The 16,350-nt window shown below is 55.5% G+C and overlaps 1 protein-coding gene across 1 annotated transcript in view; it reads left to right on the top strand.

The window, feature by feature from the left end:
- The window catches only part of CFAP77 (cilia and flagella associated protein 77), a 121,926-nt gene extending 105,961 nt beyond the window's left edge, over positions 1-15,965 (top strand). The window contains exon 6 of the mRNA XM_082696154.1: positions 15,104-15,965. Coding sequence (XP_082552280.1) covers positions 15,104-15,226 — 123 coding nt within the window. The 3' untranslated portion in view covers positions 15,227-15,965. The remainder of the gene's footprint in view (positions 1-15,103) is intronic.
- Positions 15,966-16,350: the final 385 nt, after the last annotated feature.

Below are 16,350 nucleotides of genomic sequence, written 5' to 3' on the forward strand. Positions count from 1 at the left end.
CTCTGGCTGATTTAAGCCCTTGCAATAAACAAAACTTCCCACTGCCCTGAAAGCCTTTAGATCTTGATAAAACACGGGAGTGTCTTTTAAATTGCAATTTGGCCCCAAGGCTGAAAACAAGACAGGCCATTGATCCAGACCTGCTTCAGGAAAGGGTGGGAGGCAGAGCCGGAGCCGGGAGGGCTGAGCCTGGGGGCTCCCTCGTGCTGGCCTCGTGCTGCACCTGTGAAGTGGGGACAACGGCAGAGGGCAAGGGTCGTGGGTGTGAAGCGCTTGGCATGGGCCTGGCCAGGGGACGGTCGTGGAGCAACGCACCCTCTGTGTGGGGCAGGCTACGGAGTCCGTTCCTACGGATGCAACTTGGCTGTGCCTGGGGTCCTCTGAGGAGAGCTTTAAAATGCAGATTCCAGGGCCGCCCCAGTGAGGCTCAGTCGGTTGAGCAGCAGAGGGAGACAGAGAAGCAGGCTTCCCGCTGAGCAGGGACCCCGACGCGGGGCTCCATCCCAGGACCCCGAGATCACGACCTGAGCAGAAGGCTGACGGAGCCACCCAGGCGGCCCCAGGCCTGCACTTTCGGCAAGCGGCTTCTCACATTCAGCCAAAATCTGCCCGCCTCCCCTGAACCACCGGCCCCCGGCTGAGCGGCAGCCATGCGGAGACGGTCTCTGCGTGGACGCCTTCCTTCTTGATGGTTCCTCCGGGGGCACAGCTCCGGTGTCAGCAGTGGGGTGCCGTGTGGCAGTGACAGCGGACTGCCCGGGTGCCACGACCTCTACCACGCGGTGTCGTGTTCTCCACCTTTACCCACAGTCACAGAACATTCCTCAACGTGGGCGCCGGGGTGGCTCAGTCGGCTGTGTGTGTGACTCTTGGTTTCGGCTCAGGTCACCACCCCGGGGTCGTGAGCCCCATGTCGGGCTCGGCACTCAGCGCGCAGTCCGCTTCAGATCCGCTCGCCTCCCTCCTCGGCCTCTCCCCTGCTTGCACACTCTCTCTCAAATAAATGAACAAATAAATAAAATCTTAAAAAAAAAAGATTTGTCAGCTTGAACTGCCTTTGCATATATTTATGAGACTGTGGTCAATGTCACTTGAGTCATTTAATATGAGAATTGGTGTGAGTTCATCCGTCTTCCCCTCTGTCTATCCATTCATCCGTCTGTTCATCCATCTGTCCATCTGTCCATCCATCCATCTGTCCATCCATCCATCTGTCCATCCATCCATCTGTCCATCCATCCCTCCAACCATCCATCCGTCTGTCCATCCATCCGTCCATCCGTCCATCTGTCCATCCATCCATCTGTCTGTCCATCCATCCATCTGTCTGTCCATCCATCCATCCGTCCATCTGTCTGTCCATCCATCCATCCATCCATCCATCTGTCCATCCATCCATCCATCCATCCATCCATCCTTCTGTTCATTCATCCATGTGTCTATCCATCCATCCATCCATCCATCCCTCCAACCATCCATCTGTCTGTCCATCCATCTGTCCATCCGTCCATCTGTCCATCCATCCATCTGTCCGTCCATCCATCCATCCATCCATCCATCCGTCTGTCCATCCATCCATCTGTCCGTCCGTCCATCCATCCATCCATCTATTTGTCCACCTGGCCATCTAGGCAAGATTGGTTTCGGCGTCTACAGAGTGCCCCAGCAGCCGAAGAACCCCAAGACCTCTATCAGTGTCCAGGCTGTTGCTCATCCTCCAGAACGTGCCGGGAATATGGCAGGACGTCCTTGCTGTCGAGCCGAGGACACTTCCCTCCACTCCTATTTCTGACTCGGCAGGGTCGGCCCCGTCGACCACAGAAAGGTTCATTCCTTCCTAAGAGTTGCCCTCTCCCAAGTCTTCCTGCTCATTATTTCAATAGGGGAAAAGGGGAAAGACCGTGAGCGCCCAACCCAGCGGGCCACGGACACCACACCTCTGAGCGCGCGCCGCGCCGCGCCGGCAGAAGCTCGGGCTGTCCGACAGCCGGTATGAATAAGCAATGAGGCACCACCGGGCACTGCGCGGTCGGCTCAGCAAAGGACTTAATTTGCAACCAAGCACAAAATCAAAGACGCTGTCAACCAAGGAACCGAGCGCCTGGATAACCACCTCGCACTACCTGAGGAAGCACCGTCAGGTACACTTCCAGAGAAAGTAATTAAGGAATCCCCATTGTCTAAAATCAGCAGCGAAATTTGGAGCTCTGGAATCCGATGCTCGCTGGGGATCCGGGGTCTTCTCCCAGCCCGATCCTTCATCAGGATGAACGGCGGAGGCCGACGAGGGGATCCGCCGGTGTGTCTCCCCCTCGCTCTCCCAAAGACACCCCTCCAGCACCTGGGGCTCCTGGAAGCCTTGTCTTGTCGGACGAGCAGCCGGCAGCAAATGAGGTCACTGCCTGTGGGACGGGGGTGAGATTCATACACGAATCGTAGACCTCTCTGAGATCGGCGAGTGCCAATTAGCATTTATGAGGGACCCGTGGCGTTCACCGTGCCCGGCACCGACATGCGGAACACGGTCCCCGGCGTCGGGGAGTCTACACTCGCGCTCAGATCTACACGCAGCTGCTCCACGTGCCGGGGCGCCCAGCCCGGTGGGAGAGCCCGCTGTGAGCCTGCCTTAGTATTTATAGCAAGTGGCCTCTTCTGACGGGGACGATGTAGACCTGTCTGCAGGGCTGCGGCCCCGCGGCCTCCTCTGGGGGAGCGCGGCTGAGACGCCAGCCGAGTGGCCGGGGCGTCCGCTCCCAGACCCCGGGAGGGCTGTACCAACGTGCCCGCTTCTCGGACTCCCTCCTTGGCTCTTACTTGAGCTTAAAATAAAAGACTAGGTCCTTCTGTCCACGGCAGATCGGATTCCCACGACCGGCCAGAACCTGCCCTGCGACGCTTCCGAGCAGGCAGAGCAGGCTAAGGACCCCGGCGGAGGTGCCCCCTCCCCCTGGCAGCTGCACAAGCCACGGCCACCTCCCCAATGAATAGCGCCCCGCTGCCTCCTGTCCTCTGGGCCCCCGGGAGGAAAAGGGGCCCCTCCCCGGCAGCTCTGCCTGTCAGGGCGTCTGTTGACAACCCCATTGAAAACAGCTTCCACTGCCGCCGTGAAGGCTCTTCTGTCTCCCGTGCACCGCTCCCTCAGACAGTTTTTGAAAGGCGAAGCGTCTGGAAGGTACGCGCGCCCGCCTCCCCCCCGGCCCGGGCGCGCAGGGAGAGAGGCGTCAGCCGGGGTGAGCGGGGCTGACGGGCCTCCTCACCTGGCCCCACGGTGCACCGCCTCCAATTAAATCAAAATGGCTTGTTTTTAATGGTCTTTTACACTGACAAGTGGGCGATCATTTTGGGCCCACTAGCTGTCAGGGAGCGGAGGCAAATCCTCGGTTGATAATGCCCAATGCTTCCAATTAGGAGCCGAGGCCGCTCCTGGCGCGCTAACGATTCCCCAGCCGCCCCCGAGGCCCCTTTGGCGCCGGTGTTTCTTCTCGCCTCCTCCGCCGCAAATTACTGACACAAAACGGAAGGCCCCGCGTCTCCTCCGCCACGCCAGGCCGGGCCCTGTTGGGCTTAATGAGCCGATGGAAGTTTCGTGGCGCCGGCGCTAAATTCTTTTCTTGTCTGACAGCCGCTCGGCTAAGGCGAGTGTTGACCTTATAAAAGATTTAGTGTTTCTCATTATTTTCTGTCAAGCTTCACAAGTGATGGCTCTGCGGTTATCATTTGCATCCTGGCGTGTGTGCGTGTGTGTGTGTGTGCGTGCGCACGTGTGTGTGCGTGTGTGCGTGCGAGCACACGCACTGGATGGGGGCTCCGGGGTGGAGACGGGGAGCAGGAAGGGGTCCCTCTCTCCCTGCCTCGCGTCGGGCTCCCGCACGACAGCTTCCAGCGCGACGTTCTCCCCGGGCTGAGCTGTTTCAAAGAGGAGCCGAGAAGCGGAGCGGAGGTGACGGATGGTGGGAGTGACGGCTTCCAGACCCCCGGACGGAGCCTCCGTGCGGCCTCCCAGAGACTGGCCGACTCCAACGGCGCGGACGTGCTGGGCGAAAGGAGGGTGCGAGCCAGACGTGCTGCTCAGCGTGGTCTCTGGGCCACCCTTTATTTTATATATATATATATTTTTTTTTGACATTCATTTAAGCCAACTCCACACCCAACGTGGGGCTCGAACTCACGACCCCGAGACCAACAGCGGTTTGCTCTCCCGACTGAGCCAGGCAGGCGCGGCACACCCCCCCACCCCATACTTTAGGCCTCATCGGGAGGAACCCACTCTTCTCTTACACGTCCGTGTAAAGCCATTACCTGCAAGCTCCTCCCCTGGTTTTGCATCCTACATGAGGACTTAGTGGTTTTTAAAAGCAGAACCGCTAAAGAAAAAAGGTGCCATCTATTACTACCCCCTTCCCCGCCCCCCACAATGTGACAACAGCAGCGCTGGTCAGTCGCCACTCCGTGCCTGTGCCCGCTGCCAGACCGGGACTGCTCCAGGTTAACAAGACTCCAAGGAGCGCGTGCTGGTTCCTTCGCCAGCCTCCTGCTGGCCCCGCCAGCCCATCCCTTCTGTCCCTGCGCCCGGCCCTCGCTCACGGACCCCCCGGCCAGCCCTAGTGAGGATCACCCGAGAGGACCTGAAGAAGGAGACAGAGTTCAGGGCAGATGAGCACATGGTTGTCTTCTCCTGGGGATTCTGAGTCTGTCTTTGTCTCCAATGGAGGAGACGCTCTTGTCATCTGTTACAGCAAAAACCTGGCACCGTCTCCCTCCCACGGCCATGGCAAACCTTGTCACTTGATCCCTGCACACTTCTACATGAGCTGCGGTTCAGCCCGAGAGTAATTTATACCAGAACAGCCACCATCCGTCTATTGGCGCTGGTTCGCTCTGGGAAAGGCCCGCCATCCGGCCTGCTCACTGTCCCTGCCTTAGAGGGGCCGTGTAGACAAACTGCGAAGGAAGACCTTCTTTTCGTGGTGCCTTCATATGCTTCGTGTATCGAGGAAATCAAATACGGCCCGCTAAAGGAAAACAGGTGAGCTGGGTTTCATCAAAATGAAAACCTTTGATGCTTCAGACGGTACTAAGAAAGTGGAAAGACAACCCACAGAGTAGGAACAAGTATTTGTAGATCACATCTCTGATGCGGGACTTGTAACTATGAACAAAAATATCGTCCTTACAACTCTGTAATGGAAAGACAAATAATCGAATTTTAAACGGGCAAAGGACTGAATCGATGTTTTCCCAAAGATACACGGATGGCCAACGAGCACACGAAGGACGCCCGGCCCTGGCAGCCATTGAGGAACCCCAGATCAAAGCTCAGCGAGACACCACTCGCTTCCACGAACTTGGACAGCTACAATCCAAACAGCAGACAAGAACAAGTGTTGGTGAGGATGTGGAGAAGTTGGAACCTTCTACGTTGCTATGAGAATATGAAATGGTGCGGCCACTTCGAAAACTCTGTGGCAGTTCCCCCCAAAGCCTAAACATAGAGTTCCCATATGCCCGGGCGATTCCACTCTGGGTATCTCACCAAGAGGAAGGAAAACAGGTGTCCACATGTCAACTTGGGCACAATGTTCACAGCGTATTCTTTTTTTTTTAAGATTTTACTTATTTATTTGACAGAGAGAGAGAGAGAGAGAATGAGTCACAAGGAGGCAGAGCAGCAGGCAGAGAGGGAGGGAGAAGCTGTTTCCCCGCTGAGCAGGGAGCCCAACCCAGGGCTCGATCCCAGGACCTCGAGATCATGACCTGAGCCGACAGCAGACGCTTGACGACTGAGCCCCCCAGGCGCCCCAACAGTGCATTCTTCCTGTAGCCCCATAATGGAAACAACCTGATGTCCATCAGTTGATGAGCGGATCCACAAAATGTAGGTCCCTAGAGCAGAATATTATTCAACTACGTGCATGTGATACCAAGGGAAAGAAGACAGTCACCAGAGACCATGCCTCGTATGACTCCATTTCTAGAAAAGTCCAGGCAAATCCAGAGAGACAGGAAGGAGGGGTCGCCAGGAGCTCGGGGGAGGAAAGAAGGAGCAACTGCAATGGTATGGAGTTCCTTTTTGGGGCAATGAGAGTGGACGAGCCGACGAATGTACCTACAATCCCTGATTTATATACGCAGACGGGTGAGCCGTACGATGCGTGAATTATATCTCAAAAAGGCTCTTTTACCAAGAAGGTCAGGCCGCTTGGAATAAGAACACCCCGTTGAGTCAGGTGTGTGTGCGGCCCGGACGCAGTCTTTGGAGGCTGGCTTGCGGTGATAACCGGCTGCTGAGACGTGGTCTCCGATGGTGCAGGAGGGTCCGGTCTGTTCTCAGCTCCCCTGGGTTATCTGCTGCAACGCTCACGTCCGGAAGCAGACCTGGGAGCCAGGCTGGAAGCTTTCGGGAAGTTGAGTCAAACACCCCGCCGTGAGGTTACCTGGTTATTCATAGACGAGCGTCTGGTAAAAAGATTCATCGTCCAACTGTGATCCCAACAGCTGACGGGCCTTAGGTAATCCCCAGAAATGATCTACAGGTACCGGTGTGGCTTCTGGAATTAGCAAGTTGATTCTCATTTTCAAAGGCTTGCAGGGTCGGCTCGCCTTCGGCCCCAGAAAGTCTCAAAGAGCCCAAGAGTCAGTAGGCCAAGACCTGGCTCCCAGGTCCGGCTTTGTGCGTGAGGTAGCTGGGTCTCCCTGGGCCGGAGTCTTTACCATCCCGAGTCCTTCGTGTCCGAGGAGGATGGCATCCCACAGCCCCTCAGAGAGCGGTCGCTCTCCCCGACCCCTCCGCCCCTGCACCCCCCCACCCCGGCTCACCCAACACGGGGATTCTCACGGTGCCACGTTAGACCTCCCAGGGAGGCAGGTAGTTTGTTTCCTAAGCCCGAGCTTGGATGTTCTCTGAAAACGCAGCTTGTGTCAGCAGGGAGGGTCAGGCCCTGTGTCCTTGTCCCATCTATTTTTGGACCACAGAGAAATCAGAGCCAGTAGCAGAATAACAACGTAGGGACCAGATGTCTCGGGAGAGACCGTCCCCCTCGTTAATGACTTAAGCCGCAAACCTTGTACATCAGAGCTGAGGACTCAGCCTGTCTGCCGAGGACGTCTTGCATGGACTTGTGCTCTGCCGGGGCCTCTGACCTCCAGCTGCCCTGAACTTGACAGAAATTACTGACCTGGGACTGATCCATAATTTCCAAGTACCTCTCATTAGAGGAGACAGGCCCTCAATCTTTTAAAGCAAAACCTCTCTCCCAGTCCCCGAGAGGCTGTCACTTAAAAAACAAACAAAAAAAAATCCCAAACTAAACTAGATATCTGTAGCTTCTACAGCTGCCTTTTATTTATTTGTTTGTTTGTTTTTTAGCTCTTTGGCAGATTTTATTAATCTGGCTGTTTTTTCCCTCAAATCCTGCCATTTGCCTACTTGGCCCCCAGACTTGGCACTGGAAGGCCGGGTGTCCAGTTGGGGACTACTGTGTGGCTGATGAGAGGGGACTGGCGGGTCAGCTAGCCCAGCTGCCCCTTTTAATAGGACCGTGTTGGGGGCCTGGACTCAACAGGCACGTGGCGAGGCCGCTCAGCCCGCACACCTGGCCAGCTGTGGCGAGTTCCTCCCGGCTGCAGTGAGCACATGCACACGCCCTCCACGCGCATCTGGGGACAGTGTCACCCGTGACCACATGGCCTGCCTTGTGCTGTAAAGAGCCCCATGCCCCGTCTGCCTCCACCTCCCGCCTACAAAGAGGCCTCATGCCGAAGGAAGGAGACGGGAAAGAAACAGGGACGGAGAGGAGGTGACACGCTGCTCACTCCTTAGCGTGCGGAGCCAAGCTGGCCCACCCACCGGAGACCGATGTCACCAGGCAGGACGACCATGTCTTTCCTCCTTGGGCCTTGGACGTTTCCTTCGGCCCTGAGATGACTGTGCCCAGCGAAGCAGGGGAAGTCTACCACGGGGACAGTCGGCACGAGCCAAAGTCACAAACCCCCGGTTGTGAACCTTCATTGGACAGCAAGGCTCGTGATTCAAACAGAATCATACACGAATCTCCAGCAAACAAATCTCCTGAAACAGAGTAACTCTAAGTTGTGCATGGAGGGAGGAACCCCCCACGCCTCCGTCCCCTTGCTGGTCACTTCTCCAAAACGCAGTTCCAAAACCCCACCTCGTTGTGCTCACAGTACAAAGAGGAAAAGGCAGTGATTCCTTACAGATGAATGGAGGCCCTCCCAGCTTCCCCCCGCTGCTCCCACTCCCTCCCCTCCCCAAGGCAGGGCAGGGCATGACTTCCAGCACCTTCTTTCCTTCCCGCTCTGCCTCACTAGATCCAGACTCTTGCCTGAACATCACAGGGGACTCCTCTGTCGGTTTTAAATCTTTCATATAAATGGCATCATCCTTACGTTCTATTCCGTAAATTCAACTTTCTTTCCCCGGCAGCATTGTTTTCGAGATTTCTACGCGTCGATTCAGACAGACCTAGAGCAGTGCTGTCCTATACAACTTTCTGTGATGATGGGAAAGTCCGTTGGTAGCCACGGGCCACATGGGGTCACTGAGAACTTGGAATGTGCTCAGTACAACAAAGGGACCAAATTTTTTATTTCACTTAATCTTGGTTACTTCAAAAGTAAATAGCCACATGTGGCTCGTGACCACCGTGTTGGACGGAACCTCTCTGGGCCGTCCATATTAACAGAAGCAGAGCGTTCCACTGCACGAATTTAGCACCTTTGGTTTGCTCAGTCCCCACCAATGGACATGCCGCGTTTCTAATGCCTGTGGTCCTGTGACCGTGAGGATTCTTGTACACAGCTCTTAGTGGACATTTTTGAAAGTCCTTCTAGGGTCTCCATCCAAACACAGACTCATTGGTTCAGGGGAAAGCACATGCCCAGTCTTTCCAGGTGATGCCCGATCGCCTTGAGTGGTCAGACCGATCACCGCCCTTGCTAGACGTCCCTGAAACCTCGAACGTCAGGCTCATTACCGTTACAGCACGACGGGCATGGAATGGCCTTTTCTTTCTTTATTCCCTGGTTACTGTGCTAGGATGAGAATGCCTCCTGCATATGTTGGCCTTCAGATCCCCCCTCCGTGAAGGGCCCGTTCATTTCTTCTTCTTCCTGTTTTGTGATTGCATTGGGACACCAAGGCCACTTTCATCCCCAACCTCCAACCGCATCTCTGCCTTATTCTTTGAGTCTCTGCCTGTATGTTATCCCCTTAAGAAGCCTTCTCTGGCCCCAAAGTATGAGTCCGATTCTCTGTATTATAACTTCTTACAGATCTGGTGGGCTCGGTCGGTGCTGCGTGCGACTCTTGATCTTGGGGTTGTGGGTTCAAGCCCCATGTTGGGTCTAAAGCTTATTTAAAAAAAATTAAAATCTTAAAAAAAAAAAAAAGAAATCTGGTGCTTCTTCTAGTACTCAGCACAACTATAATTGAGTAATTAGTTGTGTGATTATATTTCTATCACTCTTTTCTGGGTCTGTGATAGCAGAGGCTTTCTAAACTCTTCCAGGCTCCTGGTGCCCAGCACAGAGTCCAGAACATCATGGAGACACAAACGACTGTTACAGAAGCCAAAGGACAATGGCCACATCTTACCCCCGAAGCCAGGACACAATGGGCACCAGCTCCCTGATGGCAAACTGTCATTCCACCGGCGGTTTTCTGTTGAAAACAGATCACGCTTTCCAAGGAAGCATAAAAAAGTAAAGACAGAGCAAATACACAGGGTCTGATTCATGCAAATTACCTCGGCACCAAAGAAGTTAAATTAGAAATCAGTCACAGATGGAACTAAGACAATTGCCTGGAAATTTATAAAAGCGCGTTTATAAATCACTAAAAGACCAAAGAAGGAAATCTGATAGAAATTAGATGAAAAGAGAACGGAACAAAAATAAATATCCTCCAAACCCGAAACTGAGAGATCAAAGACAATGAAGAGGGCAGAGAAGTTGCTCTTCTGGGTTATAGGAACGGTGTTCTCAGGAAAAGATGGAGTGAGGGGTAATTAGCTCACAGAGGACTCGAGGTGCCGGGAAGAGAAGGACAGAGTGGCCTCAAAGAGGGAATCAGGAATCACGAGCAAAATTAATGAAGAGGGGAAGGTACCACAAGGCAGGGCTCAAACGAAAAGCCGATCTGTTGGAAGTGGACTGGGAGAGCATGGATGCGTCCAACCTTGTGGGAAATGGAATCCAGGAATCCAGATCCCACCGGGGGCCCGGCAGGGTCACGGGCGGCGGGGGTGGACGCGGAAAAGGCGGCGGGTGGGCTGCTGGCTCACTCCGCGGGGGCTGAGCCCAGAGGCTTCCCACCTGGGCTCTCACCGGGAGATGTGGATTCCATGGCGTCCACGTTCTCTTCCAACCCTGGGTCTCTGGGAATCTTTTATTCCGGTTCGATGGCAGAGAGTCAAGAAATATTGTCTGCGGGGATTAGGGATCCCAGGACCAGCGGTGGACACTAAGCTCTTCTGAGATCCGACGGCTGCTCAGCGACCTGCCTCGTCTTGTCCTCCAGGGGCACCAATTCGCTTTCCCTTCCTCTCATTTGCCCAGATTCTTCCCACCACGGGGCTTCGGTAGGTCCCCACATCTAGGACATTCTCTCCCCATCATCCCCTGCCCAGCCCGCTCACCTTCTCTAGAAAGGCCTTCCTGCCCCCCACCCCGCCAGCGGGAGTTAAATCCCCACCCATGGGCGCCTGGGTGGCTCAGTGGTTAAGCAACTGCCTTGGCTCAGGTCATGATCCCAGGGCCCTGGGCTCCCTGCTTGACGGGAAGCCTGCTTCTCCCTCTCCCACTCCCCCTGGCTGTGTTCCTTCTCTCGCTGTGTCTCTCTCTGTCAAATGAATAAATAAAATCTTTAAAAAATTTAAAATCAAATCAAATCCCCATCCACAGTCCTAATAAATCGCCACTAAACACGCATAGTTTTCCACGACCACCCTCCCCACCCTGCCATCCTGCAGGGTCCGCGGGTGTACGTCGCCGCCCATCTCCCTCACCGGCGTGTCCCCACGTGTGTCGCACGGCGGAGGCACCCGGTCCCTGTCTGGGCAATGCTGTTTAGATGCTGCCCATCCGGACAGGTGCAGGGCCTTGGCCGATGGGGGTAGAGCTGTGCCCGCCCACTCCGCTCCCGGAGCTACTGGCAGGCCGGCTGTTTGCTTCTTATTTACCTGCGTGGACCCTAGAGCGACTCAGCTCCATTGAGCAGAGCTGCCTCCTGCCAACACCGTCACAATTTCCTAGCTCCAGGCGGAGGCAGACCGTGGATGGCTTAATTTAGAAGCATCTCCGAAGGAATTCCTTGCTTCGAAGCTCTTCATCCTGGGGCTCCAGGGGTCCGTGGGGTCGTGACCACACACGGCTTGAGGCCTGACTTGTAATTAGACTCCTCATCTCTGGCTGAGTTGCTATTTTAGGAGGGGAGTGTGTGTGCGGGATAGGAGCCACAGCGTTCCCAGCGCTGACTCACTGGATTCGTTTCACGAGCGTTTATTAGGAGAGTTGAGTCTCTCGGTGAAACCTGGGGCCGTCCCACAGCTCTGGGTTTTCTGTGCGACCGGGGGAGCGACTTAACCTTTCTGGGCCTCTATTTCCCCATCTGTAAAATGGAGACAACGTCTGGACAGTCTGGGGCTTGTGTGAAATCCGTGCGCTGCGGCTGGCACATCTGAAGGGTCCAGAGGGGCACAGGGGCACCCTGCTTCCTGGCATTCTGAGAGCTGGACTTCCCCTCTCCAGGGACCCTGGCTTCTGCTGGGGAATTTGGGGATTTCAAGGGATCCAGCTTCCCTTCTTTCTAAAGACCCCTCCCACGCTGGGTGCAAGGTTTTTCTTGAGTTAAGCTTTAGAAGAACCTATCAGACCCAGTCACACAAATCCCCTTTGGTTTTCACCTGGGACACACACACCAAGCAGCTATGTTTAAACATGGCCCCGTGCCAGGCACTGGGGGTCCCCGCACAGGACAGGTGCACACCCTGCTTTACAGGGCTCCAGGGCTGGGTACTGGCTTGAGCTCCCCTGTCTTGGATGACTTAATCCCATAAGGTTCCAGCTGGAATGCGAACTCATGGCATCAGAGACCACATGTGGCACGCCTTCTGCCTCTCCCACGTCCCCCAGTGCGGCTGGTCACATCGTGTGTGCCAGAATGTGTGGTCGGCCACGGGGGTGAGCCTCCTATGTTCAGAACGTCCCTCTAGGAAACCAAAGGGAAAATGGAACTGAATGCTAAAGTACAAAACGTCCCAGTCATCCTTGGAATACAGTAGGCACCTAATGCGAATTTTTTAGATGAATGGACGAGTGAATATTTCTTTCCCACTTAAGTTTCTAAGTAAAAGGGGACTGCACAGAAGAACATTTCTTCTAGGTTCTCTTTGGTCTGATGCTGGTTTTCACCCGATTATCTCTAAGCTGAGCAGCTCCTTGAGGCTGGAGCCTTCTGCCACCTCCTTAGGAGAGGGGAGTGAGTGCTGAGCCTCCTTCCATCCAATCTACACCACGTGCCACCCTCCAAGACCACCCACCAGCAGCACCAGATGAACGTCACCCACCATCAACACTACCCACCATCAGTACCACCATCCACCAGTACTCCCCACCGTCAACACCAATCCAACACCACCCAGTACTCCCCACCGTCAACACCAATCCAACACCACCCAGTACTCCCCACCGTCAACACCAATCCAACACCACCCAGTACTCCCCACCGTCAACACCAATCCAACACCACCCAGTACTCCCCACCGTCAACACCAATCCAACACCACCCAGTACTCCCCACCGTCAACACCAATCCAACACCACCCAGTACTCCCCACCGTCAACACCAATCCAACACCACCCAGTACTCCCCACCGTCAACACCAATCCAACACCACCCAGTACTCCCCACCGTCAACACCAATCCAACACCACCCAGTACTCCCCACCGTCAACACCAATCCAACACCACCCAGTACTCCCCACCGTCAACACCAAACCAACACCACCCAGTACTCCCCACCGTCAACACCAAACCAACACCACCCACCAAAAGGCAACAGCACCACGTACCACTGATGCGGACTGAATCGCCCAGGGAATGGCTTGGAGGTTGTAGTCATTTCCTGAGGCCACCATAACAAATCATCACAAACTTGGTGGTTTAAACAATAGAAATCCATTCTCTGGCAGTTCTGGAGGCCAGAAACCCCAAATCAAGATGTCAGCAGGGCTACACTCCCACCAAAGGCCCTAGGGAAAATGCCTTGTCGCCTCTTCCAGCTACTGGTGCTCCTGGCGTTCCTGAACTGTGGCCACATCACTATGGCCTCATGTGGTCCTGTCCTCTGTGTCTATGTCTTCTGTCTCCAGCATTCTTGCCAGCAGAATCAGAACCTTCTTGAATAATTCAGGATGTTCTCATCTTGAGATCCTTAAATTAATTACATTTGAAAAGGTCACATCCTCGGTTCCAGGGGTTAGGATGTGGACATATCTTTTTGGGGGGTCACCATTCAGTCCCCTACAAAGGCCAGGGGGGATATGTGGAATTAGCAGAGATGTGGGCTGCAGAGTTACGCTTCCCTGGCAAGAGCCCAGCCTCCGGGGAGCCCTGCCACTCTGCCACTCTGAATGCTACAGGAGACCCTGAACACTTAGGAGTCTGGGCATCGGAATCAGCCAGGGAGCCCACGAGGTGTCTGGAGATCCTAAGTGCCAGCCTTCCTGAGCATCTCTAGCTGCCTTCTGGGAAGCACAGGTGTCAGGAAAATTGTATCACAGTGTAAAAATCAAGCCATCCCTTGCCAGAAGGGACACAAAGATACACCGTAGAAGCCTTTTGTTTGTTGGCTATTTTATTCCCGCACAAAGTGTAGGGTCTTCTCTCTTCCCAATAACTTGTGTGCGGCAACCTGAGGACTTTTCTGAAGCTGGAGATGCAGCTGAGAGCAGGATTATGGATTGATTGACCAAAAGGAGTTGGGCACAGGTGTGGGGCCCTGGGTCCAGGAAGGCATCAGGTGACTTCGGCAAGGACCCTGCCCTAAGAGGACTCAAGAGCTTTGGAATTGGGCTCTGGCCCTGCCTGGGTTACAAGAGCCCCAGAGATCCTGATGTACATCCAAGAAATTCAAAACCTGAGGCTAGGGCTGCGGTGGCTTCCGGAAGTGCTGCCACACACAGTCAGCCCATGGGGGACTTGGACAGGGTCCACAGATCTTAAGTGGTGACCCACACCATTTTGTATGTTAGGACTTGGGGTATTTTTCCCCCCAGAGGAGAAGGTCCATGACTTTCTGCAGAGTCGCCAGAGAGTCTACCTGCCTGAGAAAGAAGAACGTGGTTTATGTCCTACAGTAACGCCCGAGTCAACCCACTGCCACCTGACTTGTACGAGTTCCTACTTCGGCAGCCCCTACCCCCTTCCTCCTCAAGCGCGAGTTGAAGGGGTTGGGGGAGGCACCCAAACAGGGTGTGAGCTGTGGGTGCAACAGAATTTTCTAGCAAGAATCCACAATTTAGTGTCCAGGGATGGGGGGTGGAGGCTAAAACAGTTTCTCTGACACGGATTCCCTGTGCAGCCAGCCTTGCACAGACTGCTCTGGGCCTCAGTTTCTTCATCTGTAAAATGGTGAACACATTCAGCTTGGGTTCCACTGGGACCTCAGGTATGCGGATGGTGAGCACATGCTCCTAGGACCTGAGGCCAGACAGCCCACAGTAAGGGTCTGGCGGACCCGAAGTGGTGACCCAGATCTTGGATTCGGGGGCTCCCGGGCGCTGTCCCAGGCCAGGTCACATCCGCTCCGCACCCGGTCTCAGGGGAGACATTACCAGGACCGACGGCCTCGCATTCTAACGGAGAAACACTCTCGGATCTGTCCGCATGCGTCCTCCGGAAGGCGGGCATTGCCCTGGAGGCCTCCGGCTCGTCACCGCGGGCGCTCACTCCTCACTTCCGTCCTTCTCACCGTGACTCGTGTCACTGTCACTGCTCGAAGATGGAAGCGGGGGCCGGTCAGGGGAGCAGGGGAGCCCCGGGAAGGAGCGGCGAGCCCACTGACCTGCCCTCTCCCGTCCACAGGTGCGTCCCCACCTCAGCACCTTCCCCACGGAGGCCGATCGCCAGAGGGCACTGAGAGCCCACCAGGACGAGCACGCGGTGCGCCAGGGGACCCTGCGGATGGGCAACTACACCCACCCCTGAAGCCTGCCAGGCCGGGCAGAACAGTCGAGGAACTCCCCCTTCTCTGCCCTGCTCACGTGAGACGCCCCCCCACCCCCCACCAGACTTTTATGTGGGTCCTGCTTTGGCAAGGACCTCAGGTTCAGGTCTTCGATTGGTTCTTTTTGGTAAGAGGCCCCGCCCCCTTTTAGGTTAGCCAGAACACACGTCGCCCCAGGGACCCTCCTGTTAGGATTCCTCCTCCTGCTGGAGCCCCCCCTGCCCCAGCTCTGCGGCCCTCCTGTGGGGAGGCGAACCCAAACCCCAAACCCCAGCTGCCAGACTCCAGCCAAAGCGCCGACTCCAAGGCTCTGCCCTTTGAGTGTGAAAACCCCCCATGTGATTCCTGCGGAGAGCACTCCTTTCATATCCCGAGCAGGAGTGTAACTGCTTTGGGGATGCCTGATGCCTCCTCGGGCCAGTACTCTCTCTCAGGAACCCCTGACCACAACCCAGGGCCTGGCCGCCCCCTCCACGCCAGGCGCCTGTCCATCAGGCAGGCCAAGAGGGGCTTCTGCACCCGGACGGACCTTGGGAAGGCCAACCCCGCCCGAAGGAGCGAGCTCTCTAGGCCCACAGGTGGGCGGATGAGGCCCAGGCTGAGGAACTTTCTCAGCCACGCTCCTGGGCACTTCTCCCCTCCAGCATTCTTCACGGCCTCATCTTCTCCCCGAAAATTCTATGCTGCTCTATTTTACATTAAAATTGCTGTTTGTCCTCCTCCCGGCCGTCTCTTTATTTAAACCTACCACGGGTGTGAGAACCCAGCTCACGCCCGATGGTGTTCCAAAATGGGTGCCTTTCGAGGCTGGTTACCTTCCCTGACAGATCCCAGCCGTGTCTGCGTGAAATCAGGCCCAGGTTCTAAATCCACTCTGGTCTGAAGATCCCAACTGCTGATCTTGGACCCACAGCGGCCCCCCGGCCCCGCGGGGACCTCCGACGCGCTCTTCCCACCGCCGCTGACCTGTCCTCGCGAGCGGCGGGTGCTCCCTCTCACCAACACGGCCGACACAGAACACTTGGTTTTTTCCCACCAAACTTGTTTCTCCCTCAGCGTTTCCCACCTCATACGAGACGCCACCATCAACCCTGCCGCTGAAGCA

The sequence above is a fragment of the Mustela nivalis genome, assembly GCF_964662115.1.
Source record: "Mustela nivalis genome assembly, chromosome: 13".
Lineage (NCBI taxonomy): Eukaryota > Metazoa > Chordata > Mammalia > Carnivora > Mustelidae > Mustela > Mustela nivalis.